The sequence below is a fragment of the Vitis vinifera genome, chromosome 19 (genome assembly GCF_030704535.1).
Source record: "Vitis vinifera cultivar Pinot Noir 40024 chromosome 19, ASM3070453v1".
NCBI classification, from domain to species: Eukaryota; Viridiplantae; Streptophyta; class Magnoliopsida; order Vitales; family Vitaceae; genus Vitis; species Vitis vinifera.
Window position 1 is genome coordinate 8,239,598 of NC_081823.1, and position 16,199 is coordinate 8,255,796.

At 32.9% G+C, this 16,199-nt stretch overlaps 2 protein-coding genes across 2 annotated transcripts; one reads left to right on the forward strand and one right to left on the reverse strand.

Moving 5' to 3' along the window:
- The first annotated feature begins 5,224 nt into the window (after positions 1-5,224).
- Positions 5,225-9,854, forward strand: LOC100241265 (uncharacterized). Its single transcript, XM_002265316.5, has 6 exons — positions 5,225-5,651; positions 6,701-7,043; positions 8,465-8,549; positions 8,765-8,851; positions 8,965-9,207; positions 9,348-9,854. Exons 1-6 carry the CDS (start codon positions 5,488-5,490, stop codon positions 9,422-9,424), a joined length of 999 nt encoding a protein of 332 aa, XP_002265352.1. The 5' UTR covers positions 5,225-5,487; the 3' UTR covers positions 9,425-9,854.
- Positions 9,855-9,944: 90 nt separating this feature from the next.
- LOC100263533 (zinc transporter 11) lies at positions 9,945-12,024 on the reverse strand. Its single transcript, XM_010646250.3, has 3 exons — positions 11,422-12,024; positions 10,896-10,951; positions 9,945-10,784 (listed from the first exon to the last, which is right to left on the reverse strand). The coding sequence occupies exons 1-3, from the start codon at positions 11,867-11,869 to the stop codon at positions 10,248-10,250; spliced, it is 1,041 nt and encodes a 346-aa protein (XP_010644552.1). The 5' UTR covers positions 11,870-12,024; the 3' UTR covers positions 9,945-10,247.
- Positions 12,025-16,199: the final 4,175 nt, after the last annotated feature.

Here is a 16,199-nt window from a genome sequence, read left to right on the forward strand (position 1 = left end):
CAATGCTTTAGTAGTAAAATACTAGAAGCACAAAGTGTAACATGAAATGTTGTAATATTTACAAGTAGCAATAACATGTGCACAAGATCAAATTGTCGACATGTGCATGAATGAGTGTCTAAATTGACTTGAGCACTAATGTCAACATATTTAACATTACACTCCTTGGAGTTGATAGGTTTCATTAGATATATTGCTGATATATTATACATTGAATAAAGTTCTCCATCAACCTACATGGTAAGTTCAGTTGACATTGACAATGCTTGTTGTTGACGAGTCACAAACCATTTTTGAAGTAAGTTTCTCAATTCTTCAACCAATTGCAAAATCGGAAGATCTTTATCATTTTTCAACACGACATTAAGACTTTCAATGATCCTTATAGTCATGATATTATATCTTTTTCCAATAGAATATGAATGTGCTCATTGATCCAACTCCTACATCCATCAAATATCGTGTTGTTCTTGGGTTAATTATCTCTAGTTGCCTAAATATAAAATTAAACTCTGAAATAAGATAAACATGGACAATATCATGGAACACCTTATGAATTGTAGAATTCTTGAACTTCGTCTTCAAATTTTGTCCAACGTGATAAGTGTAAACACCATGCCTTGCATGGGGAACTACTTTATGTACTACTTTCTCAATGCTATCGTGTCGATATGATATCATAAACAAATCATAAATGTGTCCAATTGCATCATGCAATTTTTTTAGAAATGACTACTATGAGGCATCATTTTATGAATCACCAATCCCAAAGTCTAAAGGGTATATTTGATTGTTGTCATTTTTTCACACTACAATAAACAAAGTCTCTAATTACTTAGCTTTCAAAAATGTCCCATCAACTACAACCATAGGTCTTATTGATGTGTGAAACCCAATAAGAGATGCATCAATCGACATAAAAATGTATTTAAATTGATTATCACAATCAGTAACTATATCAGTAATGGTACCTTGATTTTTTTGCTCTAAAGCATAGCAATATGATGGTAATGTATTATGGGATTCCTCAGGCGATCCCCCAATGGAACTTAGAGTAAGTTCTCTAGCTCTCCATGCCTTATCATAACTAATTTGAATGCCATATTGCTTTCGAATGTTTGCTACAATGTCTTTTGGTCGAAATTCACAACCAACCCCTTGATATGTTTCTCTTATACTCTCATCAATCAACCAATTACTTGCATGTCGATTGTCACAGGACATCATATCTAATTGACAAATATGTGTTGAATAGTATTTCATTATTTGAAACATAATAGAAATTCCCAACTTGGTAGTGTGAAACCAAGGTTTGGTTAATCTTGGTTTTGATGATAACAAAATAAGGTTTGGAACTAATGATTATATTTTAAGTGTGATTAGGCAAGATGATTTCCAAAGTGGCAATCACAAAGACAAAATCAAACCAAAGAGAAATTAATAAGAAGAAGAAAACATCAGAGAGAAATATTTTTCAAGACTTAAGCTTCATAGGATTGTAAAGTGTGGGATATCTTTTGAGGATTATAAAGAGTACTTGGAGCCAAAAGTCCAAGATGGTGATTGAAACCATAATCCAATTGTATTACTTGAAGGTTTGGTTTGGAAGCCTTGAAATAATGGAATCTCAAGCTTGAGATTGAAGGTAGAGGAAAGTGGATGTAGGCTAGGTTAAGTCGAACCACTGTAAAAATCTTGTGTTTGCATTCTCTCTTCCCTGCTTTTTTACTTTATATACAATTGTCTTTATGTTGTTTTATTATATATTTGCATATAATTGTCTCTTACATTCATATAATTTAAATTTGCAAAAAGAAACCATCACCCTATTCACTCCCCCTCTAGGGTGATTACCTTAGGTTGGATTAGTCCAATTTTTCTAACAAGTAGCACAAACTCGTTACTTGCATTCTTTATCAAAACATTCAACAAACAATAACTTAGTAGTGGATTTAGTTGTTTTGAACTCAAACTTCCTTTTGAGAGCCATCATATACAACTTCCTTTGTAATTCTTTCTTACTTGAGTATATTTGGTCCTTCATTTGCTACACCTTTGATTATGGTGAGATTGTCATGTATGAAACCATAATCTATATCAATCATGGTCAAGATTTTTGCACTTTGAGTTGAACCAGTTCTAAAGGATCCAATTTAGGTCACTTGCTCATCATTAGTAAGGTTAGTATCCATCCTATAATCCTCCCTATTAATTGCAATCTCATTCATATTCCAATCATGAACTTTATACCCTTCAAGTGACTTATTTTGAAATCTTAGTCCATTTTCACCATCAATAGTAAGAGTTTCAACTGACTCACTATAAATGTGTCTACTTTTATGCATCAACATTGAGTCCCCATTCAATTCTTTGTCAATCTTAAAAGATATATGATATTCAAAATAAGAATTATAAATTGATTTCTGATTGTGATTATCAATTCTCTTTTTAACTATGATGCACAATAGAATAGACAACTTACCATTTGTATAATTTAAATCAATAAAGAATTTCATATCCCCATCATCAATTAGTTGTATAGGACTTGTGGGTATGTTGGCATTGAATACATACTTCATTGAAAGAGAACAATTAGTTGGATTTAGCTTTAGAATATGATGGACAACCCCTTATAACTCTTCATATGATATAGTTTTTGGGACCTCAATGCCTTTACCTTTACTTCATTCGAATAGAAAGTGTTTCCATCTCGTACCCATTCCTCTTCATATAAAAGCATTATTCCTACTTCATCAACCATTGAAATAACAAAATAATCCAATTATTGGCATCAACATACAATACTAGAATATTTTTGAGTTACATCGGAGCATTACCATCAATAAGTAGATATTAATTTTAAAAAACTCATTCATTATTAAATACATATTATTTCATTACATATATTTATTTTTTAATAAACAACAAATAAATAATATTATTAATCATCTTTACTACTTCAAATAATACCAATACTGCTATAGAAATATAATGTTTATTGTTATTAAATAAATTCAGATATTGTAACTCTCAACTATTTTTAACAATAAAAATATATTTATTTACTAAAAGATTGGTTATGCTGTAATTCATTTAATGTCAAAGGTAATTTGCAAATGATTCAACTCAAATTGAGTATAATTAAAAAAAAACAATAATATAATGTTACAATAAAATAACTATATATAAACTTAACTTATGTCAAGTTCAATTTAACATCGGTAAAGTTTTTGTATACAACTAAAAAAGATAACTTTATATATTATATCAAAACCCTATTAACACATATATTTACATCTATATAAAAAATAAATATGCAAACAATACCAAAACCATCGTAAAATTCCATAAGTTTTATTATTTACCATGATTTGATCTTTCATATGGACAATGTTTTTCTACACCACTTTTTAAGCTGATCGTTTTTTTCTTTTACTTTTTTTTATATAGTTGTAAATGATATTAAGAAAATTATAACAATTTCAAACTTATTTAAATATTTACTACATTTCATTAAATGTTTGAAAATATTCAATAAATAAAAGATGAAAGAAAAAAAATATGAAAAAAATACACTATTTATCCAACCACAACTTTAAGTATTGTTTGTCCAGCCACAACTTTAAGCACTTTAAGTTGAAGAAATTTGAAGAGAAATTGTATGTGAATTTTGAAGAAATGTTTTGAAAAGAGAGAAATGGGAACAACAAGAGAAAATGAGAAAAAGAAGAAGAAAGTGGAAGAAAGAATAAAAAAAAAAAGTGAAAGGAGAGAAATAAAATTAGAATAGGAGGAAAAAGGAGTTGAAGTAGCTTATGGGTATTTTTGTTTAGATTGGGTAATTTATTGGGTAATTTTCGAGGCTATTAAAAGTGGGGGGTTAGTTTTGTAATATTGAGAGAATTTTATCCATTTTAATTAGTTATCTCAAGAAAAAAAAGGAAAATTTGAAATAAAAAAATAAAATTGTTTACATTGAAAATGAGAAATCAAAATTTTAATTTTTATAAGTTTTATCTTTTAGTGCGAAATAGAAAATATTATTGTGGAATATATGTAAATCTTTGATATTATTTTTATTTTTATAATATTTTTTTTCACAACTTTAATTCATAATTAGTAATTAAATTTTAGCCTTAAACAAAAAAATTGCCACTAGATTTCACATTTATTATAGTGAAGAAATATAATAATCCTTGTAGTGAAGAATTACAATAATATTTATAATGAAAAATGAATTCAATCCCTGAATTTCAGATGAAAAAAATTGTAAATAAATTTCACATGGATTATAATGAAGAAATACAATAATCCTTATAATGGAAAAATGAATTCAATTCCTAAATTCAATATCGAGATTGGTAAGAAATCTTATGAAATATTTTGTATAAAAACGTTTTTCTAAGAAGAAAGAATTATTATTATTATTATTATTTTTTTGTATAGAATGTTTTTCTAAATTGTTATGTATAAGACAAAATGAAAGGATTCCTCTAAAGATCTACATAAATAAAAAGAAATAAAAAATAGTATCAGTTAAATCTTAGGGCTTGCTTGACAATGGTTTTCAAGGATAATTTTTTGTTCTTTAAAATAAAAAACCAAGAAAATCAGTTTGAAAATTAAAAGCTATTTTTTATTTTTTATTTTTAAGAAAAAAAAAATGGTGTTTACATAAACACCATTTTTTAATTATTTTTATTTATTTTCTAAGAACTGTTTTAAAAAATAATTATATTAATATGTAAAATGATTAAAAATAATATATTAGACATAAAAATTATTTTTAAATATATTTAAAAATATTAAAAATAAGTTAAAAATATTTTAAAGTTTTAAATTAATTTTTGCGAAAACAATTTTTATTTTCAAAAATAGTTACCAAACAATTCTAATATATGTTCTATTCTGTAGAAAGTGCATGTAAAAATATAGTTAAAGAAAGTGGGCATCCCCAAAGTAAAAAGCAACTTTTTACCCTACACAAACAAGAGGAAGACATTAAATGCTACCCGCAATGTACCTCATGGCGGCATCCTCGGACCTTCCTCGAAATTTAACCCCAGTAAGAGACACCGAAGCAATATTTGGGCCAAGCCCACTAACATTTCCACCCCAAACAGTGAGCCCAGCCATCAGACATGGCCCGGCCCATCCAAAAATCCAACTTCCTGAGCCCAAACCCGATTCGGGCATTTCACCCCTAATTTTCAGGCAATCTGATTGGTTGATCAGAACAGTCAGGGGTGTACTCCTTTCATCATCCTCTTCAGTCTTCACAAACCCCCAGTCCCACGTTACACCTCCCCAAAACGCAGCGTTTCCCTCTAGCCTTCTCATTTTCTCCAATCTGTAACGGATCCAAAACGCAGCGTTTGATCACCCGCTCCTCGGTTTCTCGCGCTTTCTCGCGTTTTCTCGCTCCTTGTCTATGGTAGTGACAAGGAGAGTTTTGTGAACTTTGACGGGCGATTCGTCGTTGAAAAAATGGCGGGAATAGCAATACTGTTGGATCTATGGAGGAAAAATCCGAGTTTTTTCTCGGGGCAAACCCTACACTCCTATGGCTCGTTCTCGGCAACAGCAGCTGCTTCAGCCGCCGCGGCTTCCGTGGCCGCTGCGACTCCGTTTGCCTCTAGGTTTTTGTTCGGGTAAAGTGTTGTATCGGTCACTGTTTGGTTGCAGAGAAAACGGAGAAAAGGAAAGAAAAAAAAATGCAAAGTTTAGTTATTTGGGGTTTTAACCGGTGAAGAAAGCCGACCGAGATTAGCAAGTCCAGCTGTTTTGAGTTTTATGTTTTCGTATTCTTTCAAAATAGTTGCATTGGGATCAAATTTTTTATGAGTTTAATTGATTGGTTGTTGAGAAAACGGAGGAACAACAAAGAAAATGCAGGATTTTGTGTTCTATTTTAGCTATTGTTTTTGTGTGCTTAACTGATGATGAAAACCAACAGAAATTAGCAAAGTATTATGTCCAACTTCAGCTGAATTGAGTCCTATGCTTATTTCTTTTCTTTCTTTTGGGTGTGGAGTTTAAGATTCGGAAAAATGGTTGTAACTTTGGTTCAAGTGTTATCAGTTTATTTGATTGATTTTGGATGTTTTAGATGGATGAACATAGTTTAATTCCAGAACAACGAATTGCCCATGTATTCTAAAGGTGTTGGCAACTTTTGAACTAACATATTGAGTTTGATCTAGAACTTGATCCTTTACCAGGCCATTAGTAAGATTTAGTTGCTTAATTTGATTTTGTGTTTATGCTGACTAGGGTTTGGGTTTGACTCATTCTAGGTGATTTAAACTATTTTTGGGAATTGGAAATGTATTTATCTAATTAATTTGGGAATAGTCTTGATACAGTTTACATAATATGCATATCAGAATAAATTGGGAATGCTTAGGGTTGTGGCATACATTTATTTGAAAATCTAACTTTAGAACAATTCCAAAAGTTTGGTTTTGTGTTCTCTAAGTGGTGTAAACAGCCATCCATCTGTTCTATTAAAGTTTGATCCACTAAACCATGAGTTTCATGTCTCGACGCTCAGTCAACATGACATTGTATGACATTCTTTTATCTTTTAACATGAAAACAGCTAATTTTATTTGACTCTATATTTAGTTTCCTTATGCAAATTTTGTGTTTTATTGGAAAATCTTTGATGATATATTGGCTCTTAATTGTTATGATGCAGTAATGCTGGTATTTCAGTTGCTCAATGTGATGCTGGTGCAACATGGAGTGATGACTACATTTCTAAACTACGAAGCGCATCTGCCAATATCTTTCAGAATGATTCTCTGAAATACAGTACCAAGGAGTACTATATTGAGCTGAAACCCCTATTCTCGGCTTTTGGAGCGAAGTCTCTTGCAATGACATCCTTGAGGTCTTTCCTAATGTTCTATTTGCCTCTTTTAGAGCCCCATACGAACATGGAGGATGACGATGAAGATTTCCTACAGGAAACACCAGAGGAGAGCCATGTAGATTTGGTCGTTCCTTTCAAAAAATCGGTGAAGCAAATCATGCGTGAGGTGCATTTTGTGGACTTCCTTTTCTACGTTTCATAAGATTATTTTATCATGCTTTGCATTCTTAGCTGAATTTTGGATAGTGATTGAGTAATCTCATGTTTGGGAGTTATTCTATTAGTCTATAAGTATGCATTCACAATAGAGTCAATAGTAATTCCATTGTGTCAAATTCAGTTGAGAGAGTGCAAGTCCTGTTTGTGGAAACATATTGTTAGCAAGAGATAACTCTAATATTTATTTAATTTCTTGGTTGATTATTCTAACAGAAGTCTAATATTTTTTTTTACTTTTTTCCTTTTTTGGGTTGAGCATATATCCGTATAGCATATTGTTTGATTATTTATTTATTTAATTTTTTCTGGGTGCTTGGATCATAGTTTTGAATAACATTTAATGATATATGTGTATGACTCAAATATTTGCATGTTGAGATTTGCTAAATCGAAATTCAATTCTCCGAGAACAAAATGTTCCTTATCCTTAGGGTCTTTAGTTTGATCGGAATCTATCTTAATTCTTCCTTTATCCAAATAATTTTTTCCTTGCCAAATTATAGGAAGTCTAACACTTTTTTTTTTTAATCCAATCATAGATGTTACGCCTGTCATTCCTATGCTTTTTTTTCTCTTAACCTTTGTTTGGCAAGCTGCTGCTAGTTTTTTTTTATGTGAATGTGTGATATTTAATACCACCACCCTAGAAAAATTCATGATTTATTCAAGGGGAGAAAAAAAAAGTAACAATCAATAAGATTAGAAAAATCTTAAATTATGAGCCCTCAATGAAAACATTGAAAGTGCTACATAAAATTGCACGTGTAACTCATGGTCTGCCTCATTTTTCTCAAGCGCACCTTGCACTTTAGGTTGCATCTTGCACCTAAGCTCTAGGATTGCTTTGTACCCTAAGTGTGCCTTGCACCTTTTAAAACTATGCTAAGCATCTTCCTGTATCTTTTTGTACTCTGGTCCTTCCAGGCACCATTTATAGGTTAAAAGCACGTGACTCCATTGATCTGCTTAGTAACTGCATTGTGATAAGGATTGTATTAAAACCCTATTGTGAACAGTGTCGATCATTTTACTTCGATGGCAGTTGATGAATCAATCAAGTTACAATATTTGGATTTGTCTCAAAAACTCTAGGGATTTTTTCTTCTTGATTCATCAAAGCACCACATCTTATTGAATTTTGGTAGGGCATAAGTTGCCTCCAGTTAGCTCTGGTTTCTTGTTCAATGGAGAGCAATGTTGCACTTGGAAGTTCTGCAAAGCTTAGTTTAGCATTTTCTTTTCCTCATCCCATGGAAAGTACTGCTATGAAATCTCTAAGCTAAAGTTCATAATTATTAGGTTGATACTATTACACATCCAGGTATGGAATGTACTGACCACTGAGTAATGTTTTGCATGCCATTTCAGACTACTGTTGTAACAACAAGACGGGTTCTAGAAAGACTTGCTGTAACTTATTTTTCACAAAGGATGGCATGGAAACTCCTTAAAGGTACTCTCTTTAGTGTTACTAGTGTTGTGTTTTGAAATATAAGTCATCTTGCTAATTTGAAAGAAGAATTAATCTAGATCAATTCATCTAATCAAGAGATGATTTGAACTAATTTACGATTATCAGTGATCATTAAATTAATTACAAAACTATGTGCTTTCTGATTAGGTTTTTTTAAGCAACTGATGGGCTTGTTTTATCAAAAATATGTGCAGATGTTCCCAAATCAGCTGTGCGCAAGGCTGACAGGGGGATGCCTACCTTAGTTTACTTCTTTCGCATTAGCAGAACAACTTTTAGAGGTCAGAGCATATGTATTCATGTTCTTTCCCTCTGTCCTGAATTTTTTTTTTTACCCTACCATTTTGATGGTTGCTCAACTGTGTTGTGCTCCCATTTTCATATGTTTTTGCAGGACATTTTCTAGGAGTAGCGGCATCATGGCTTGTCCAAGTTGGCATTGAAATCTACCGATTCTTCTCTTGGATGATTAACTCTGAAGAAGAGATTGATAGGGCCGATAAGGCTCAAAGAGCCAAGCTTCTAGGAAAGAAAGTTACGTGTACTACTGTCAAATGTGGTGCATCACTAGTTTTTGCTTCCATAGGAGCCGGGATTGGTGCCACCCTTTTCCGTCCTTCAGCCGGCCAGTGGATTGGTAAGTACATCTCCTCCTCCAAGACTACCTGATAAAGCTTTTTGTGGAATCTCTGTAAGTTTGCTAATTTTATAGAATGTAGAAAGGAAAAGATCTCTGATATGTAAAATTTCCAATACTAAAATGTACTTTTCCTGCAGGCTGTGCTGCTGGGGACTTGGCTGGGCCCATTATTGTATCAGTTTGCTTTGAAAAGGTTCTTCACGTAGACCTTTAGAAGAGCACATGGGATAAGTTGTCTGATGGATTCTTGGCACCTGCTTCGAATTGTGTACTACCCCAATTTTTAAAGTATCTGATGCCTACACTTATGCATAAAACCATATTTGATCATAAATCACTTGAATCTGGTGTTGGGCGAAAACAGACCCGGCAAGCCATTCACCAAATTTTCCTTTCTGGGCAACTACTATTCCCTCCGTTTACAATTGTCATGGTCTCTGAGAATAATCAGAACTGGTATTAATTGATTTAATTGCAATCAATTGATATGCTTTTGCTGGCGTGTAAGTTTCATAGGACTGCATTTTCCTTCTACAGAAGATTTATGATCTGAACTGGCCATTGGGCACAACGGTGCATCTGATTGTTAAATAATGGATCCTGCAAATATTTTGAACTAATTCTAAGCCATCTTGTTTAGAACATGAGCTGGTTCTTGCACATGCTGATTAATCCCTAGTTTTCTAACGATTTGTTTTCTTCAATTGTCCGCATGATGCTCTACCATTACTGGATCCATGAAGATGAAGTCACATTTCACATAATACAAAATATGTTACAGAGCATTGAGGAGCCGGTATCAGAATATTTTGCCCTCCATTTTCTCATCAGATACCCAATATCATTTCACTTGTCTAAATACTATTTTACATATGGTATATGCGTCTAGAGATCCCATTCAAAAGAAAAAAGTGGGTTTGTTTAATAATCATAAACGAGGTGGGATCAAGAAGTAACATTTCTAAGCTCCTTCCTCTGTACTCTTGGCTATACTCCCTGCAGCTTCTATGATTGAAGGAACACACTTCAAGATGAGCTCAGGTGTCCCAGATCATCACAACCGCGATTACCCCGATGCCCAACAACACTGCTAAGAACTTGTAGTTGGGGGTGTCAAAGGGAACTGTCTTCTGACTAGTGTATCCCTTAGACAGTAGATGGTTTATTGAGACATAGATGAAGATCCCACATGCTAGCCCCATTGATATGGCGAATATCCAGTCAGCCACAGCGCCCTGAGTAGTCGCATCTATGACAATACCGGTGGCCACACCAATTGGGCTAGAAATGGCAAATGCAAAGGCATAGGCTGCACAGGAGAGGAGGGGTCTGTCTGGAATCATCCGGAGGAGAGCTATTCCCATTGCAATGGCTGCGAATATCTTGTGGAGACAGACTGTCCATAGAGCTCTCCAAGCATCGGCTTTGGTCTCTGCAACTCCAATTGCGATGCCCTCGAAAACAGAGTGGAAACACAGTGCAAAGATGAGTAATATGCTGTCCCCGAGCGATGTGGCAGTTTTCAGAGGGGAATTTACGGAGTGGACTTCTTTGCCATCTTTGCCAGTCTGAACCTGTCAAGTGAACGTAATGAGTATTCATTCAGCTGTCTCTGGCATTTTAAAGCAATTTTTCTTGAATCTTCTAAGAAGCCATAGAGGATCAAGGTTTCCCTGTTATCTCACCTGAGCCAAAGAATGTGAATGTCCGCCATTGCTACAGCTTTTTCCTTGCATATTTGCTGTAACAAAGGAATGACATTGGATTTGGAATAAAAAAAATATGGGAATGGAAGGGAATCACAAAATCCAAGTCAGTTCATGATAATGAATTTTTTTATTCCTATTCCAATTCTAAAAAAACTATCCAAATAAATTAATGAACAGGAAGTTGAATGAATATCTCGTTCTCTGTTCTAGAATTCCAAACATGAGTTTCATTTAATTTATTGAGGCCTAAAGAGGAAAAAATCATTACTTCCAACCACTAAATCACACTGAGTATCCACATCTTCCTTCTCTTATTTTCCTCTATTTATTGAGTAGACAAAGATAGTAAAAAGAAAAAGAAAAGAAATGTTAGTTAAACCGCCAAATCAATACTCTGTAAATTAAATTGAGTTTTTCATATGTTGGTTGTTAGTTTTTTCTTCTTCTAAGGCAAGATAAAATAAATAATAAATAAATAATTCAAAGGGCTCAAAGAACCAACCTTGAAGCTCGACATCTCCCTCACCACCACTCGCCCCCTTTCCATACACATAGGAAACCAAACAATCGGCGAACATCGTCATCAAATACCCCGCACACGCCAGCATGAACGCGAACGGATACTCCACGCTCGTCAAATCCCCAAACGTCTCATTCGAGTCGCTCAGAAAATGCATCATCGCCGTCCCTAGAAACACTCCGCCGGCGAACTGCGTTCCCAGCACTAGAAAAGTCTCGTTCCACTTCAAGAAGCAAGGCGACACGCCGCCGATGAACGTCCCGAAAAACACCAGAATCAGACAGTAGATCTTCACCAGAATCAGTGCATTCGCCCTCAGGTTAACGCTCTCCGACGATGACGACTCATCATTAGCAGCATGATCGCCGCCGTGGGAGACGGCGGCGAGGATGAGGAGGAGAAGAGAAAGGGAGAGGAGAGCGCGCGGCATTGGAAATGGAGGGATGAAGAAGAAGGAAGCATTTGAGTAAGGCTGCGGGATTTCAATATATATATATATATATATATATATATATGAGATGGTTGGTTGGAATTGTACTTCCACAGAAACGAATGTGAGAGAGAGTGAGTGCTGTACAGTGCAGACATGAAGGTTGCTTCGATAGCGCTTGTTTCACTATCAAGCTTTTCCCGTGCCTTTTGGGGAGCGGCTGGTATTTCACTCTCTCCTCATGGCGCGTGAGAAGGGATCTTCACAGATCTTTTTATAAAAAGGATTTAATTTAAAAAAAATATATTCTTGGGACTTGTTTGTCGTTTCTTTTGCAAACTACTAAGGGTATGTTCGTAATTATTTTAAAAAATAATGTTAAAAAAATGATTTTTAATAATAATTTTTAAAAATTATTTTCTGATTCTAAAATGGTTTTAATATGTTTTTAATATTTTTAAACATATTTTAAAAATAATTTTTATATCTAGCATTTTATTTTTAATTATTTTACGTGTTTATATAATTATTTTTTAAAAAAAATTCAAAAAATAAATAAAAATAATAGAAAACAATTAAAATATATTATCTAAAAACATCTTATTTTTTGTTTATAAAAATAAAAAACAAAAAACAGTTTTTGATTTTCAAACCTATTTTCTATATTTTTTTGTTTTTATGGAGAACAAAAAATATTCTAAAAATAGTTTCCAAACGGACACTAATATTATACTTTATTTTTATTTAAAATATTTTTATTGTCTTTTTTGGACATTTTAAATACGCATGATAGTTCATTATTTTATGTATTAGGTGGTATATTGAATTTAAAAAGGATTCTAAATTATTTTTCTTAGACTTGAAAGTGAATTATTTCAAAATATATGATAAAATTTGCATTATTGGATGATTTAAATAGTTTTGATATCCTTTTTGGACATTTTAAATATCTATGATTGTCCATTATTTTATGTATTAGGTTGTATATTGAATTTAAAAATGATTGTAAATTATTTTTCTTAGTCATGAAAGTGAATATGTTGTAAATGTATGATAAAATTTGGATCATTGCATGATTTAAATAGTTTTATTGTCCTTTTTAGACATTTTAGATATGTATGATTGTCTATTAACTTATATTTTATGTCTCTTTCTTCATATATTCAATTTAAAATGATTATAAACTATTTTTCTTAACCTTGGAAGGGACGACGTTACACAACATACGAATCACTAGATGAAAATACAAATAATAAAATCAAATTAAAAGAGTGTTTGATAAATCAATTTATTGATTTTATATGACTTAATAACTTAATTTAAATTATTAAATATGTTAGAAAAATTAGGCTAATCTAACCTATGGTAATCACTTTAAAGGCGGGGTGAATAGGGTGATGGTATCTTTTTGTAAATTTAAATTATGTGAATGTAAGAGATAATTATATGTAAATATATAATAAAACAATATAAAAACAATTGCATATAAATTAAGAGAACATGGAAGAGAGAATGCAAACATAAGATTTTTAGTGGTTCGACGCAATCCGACATACGTCCACTCTCTTTTAACTTCAATCCCAAGCTTGAGGTTCCACTATTTCAAGGCTTCCAAATCAAGCCTTCAAGCAATATAATTGGATTAAGGTTTCAATCCACCATCTTGAACATTTGGCTCCAAACACCCTTTACAATCCTCAAGAGATACCCCACTCTTGAACAACCTCTTAAGTGATACCCCACACTTGAGAATCCCTAAGTGATACCTCATACTTAGATTCTTTCTCTTAAAGATATACAAATAATTTCACAAAATCCTAGTACAAAACTTTAGGCTTAAATGATACAAGAAAATTAGGATTAAATGGTTCACTAATGATATGCAAGTTTTATAACATTAGTGCACTAAAAAAAACTCTCTCATGGCTCAAATATATTTAAGAAAGGTTAAACTCATAAAACAATGAAGATTGAAGCCTTTTTATAGAAGAAAAATACCAAACTAGCCGTTGGGGGTTCGACCGATTGACTAGTTAGCATTTAATGCTTGACAGGTAATCGTAGGACCTCGACTGCCCCTTGATCGGACCTCGACCGGTTGAGGTTCAACCTTGACTGGTTGAACAACCATTCTAGAAAAGAGAAAGGTTTTTTGCACTCTTCGATCGGTTGAGTTGGGGGTCGACCGGTTCCTCATTTGATTCAACCGGTTGAACCTTTTTTTGGCTCAACAACCAATTTTTTCAACTTAAAACTTTTTAAACAAGTTTAGAAAACATTTGACACAATGTTTTAATTGAAAACATGAAATGATCCAATTTTAAAGGATTTAAAATAAAAAAACTCTTGGATGATTTTGGTGCATAAGTAAAAAATGTAATGCATGAAAATCTTAATGCACCAACAACCTTACAAAGAGATCTTATGAAGTTTGGGTATTGAAAAACACTTCTCTTTGAGTTCTTCTTCTTCTTAATGATTTCTTTTTGACTTGACTTTTCTTTGTGATTGCCACTTTGAAAATCGTCTTACCTAATCACAGTCGAAAAATAATCATTAATTCTAAACTTTGTTTTGTTATCATCAAAACCGAGATTAACCAAACATTGGTTTCACAAAGTAGATTAAATATGTTTAGTAAAATAACTTAATATTACAACTTAAAGTTATTTTTAATTTTAGGTATTAAGATAAAATAGTTAATATATTCTGAATCTCAAATCTTTTTTATCTTATTTGTTTACATTAGAGAGATCACATTTGAAAATTATGATTTCATATCATAACTCATTTTTAGTAATAAATATTTTATTATTATATTATGTATTTACAATACTTTAAATATGAATGTTTTATAAATAAATTTAATGTTTAAAATTAATGAAAATAAATGTTAGTTAAAATTAGTAAGGGTAATGATTACTACCAAAAAGTGCTATTTTGTAGACCTAATTATAATGGTTTTAAGCACCTTTGAGTAGTAATCATATTCATTTAACCCAATTAATTCATTAAGGTCCTTAGTAATTGGTTTTAACCATTTTGTGGCAAGTTTACATGTTTTTCATCAGCTTATGAACCAATTCAAGCATGCCAATTGATGGAGGAGCTACTTGGGCGAGTTAAGCAAGGATTTTGGACATTTACAGGCTTGAATTTCAAGTGGAAACACGAGCACAAGCCATGGGAACACCATTTTGCAAGGAAAGAACAATGGAGAAGAGGAAAACAGAGTGAAGAAAACAGAGGACAGTAGCTGCAGTCTTCTTTCACACTTTTGGAGCACTTTCCGAAGTCCATTTTCTACATGCTATATACCATTTCAAAGCTCAGGAAGTCAAGAATCCAACGCTTCAAACCGTGTACGATTTGGAGCTGAAATGAGGAAGATATGGCCTTCGGAAGACAACTACATCAAGCCATGGGAACATCATTTCGCAAGGAGATTTTCTTCATGGTGCGAAATTTGGCCATTTTGCACCATGAAGAACCACCTTGCGAAATTTCGCAAGGTGGCTTTTCACCTTGCGAAATTTGGACCCTTCATCTTTCCATTCCACTACCGGTTCTCCAAGATATTTTGCTTTATTTTTAGCTTTGTAAATACCTATTTTACCCTTGTAATCAACCAATGAATAGGTTGCTTTTGTAATAGCTCTTGTAATTTAGCTTGTTATTGTCTTTAAATAGAGGTGAAGAGCCTCAGACAAATAAAATCTTGTAACCTGTAACTTTATAAGTTATAAGATCACTTTTGTTCATACGCTTCTTTTTTCTTTTCTTTCTCATTTTCTTAGTAGCCAAACATCCTTGGAGGATGAAATCCCCAAGGATGAGAGGCTAAAACCTTTTAGTTTCTTGAAGTAATGGATGCCATGTGAAGCTCCCGTGTCAGGATGGAGATTTCCAAGCCATAAATGTAAGTAGCTGAGCATCATAAATGTTTTTATTCAAAGTAAAGCTTTTAATCCCTCTGACTTGCTTTGAATGACCAATACTTGATAACATTTTGGTCTCAGTGGATTCTTATTGTTAGATCCACTGACGTTCATTAGTTATCTCCTACGAGCCATTGTATTGCAAGTCGAGGAGATGACCTATACCAATAAAAGAGCATTTATGAGGTTCAACTACCCTTTTTGTAAGTTTTCAAGGACTAAAACTCAGTTGTTAAACTCATACCGGTTCGGGAAGTAAGCATCACCTTAGTTGCTTCCCCAACTCGAGGTGAAAAGTCCCAAAATCTCCATTTTTACACAGTGAGTTAAGCATGGCTATCCAAAGCTTTGAGAAACTTCTTTTTCCATCTTTTAACCTATTTTCATGTTAG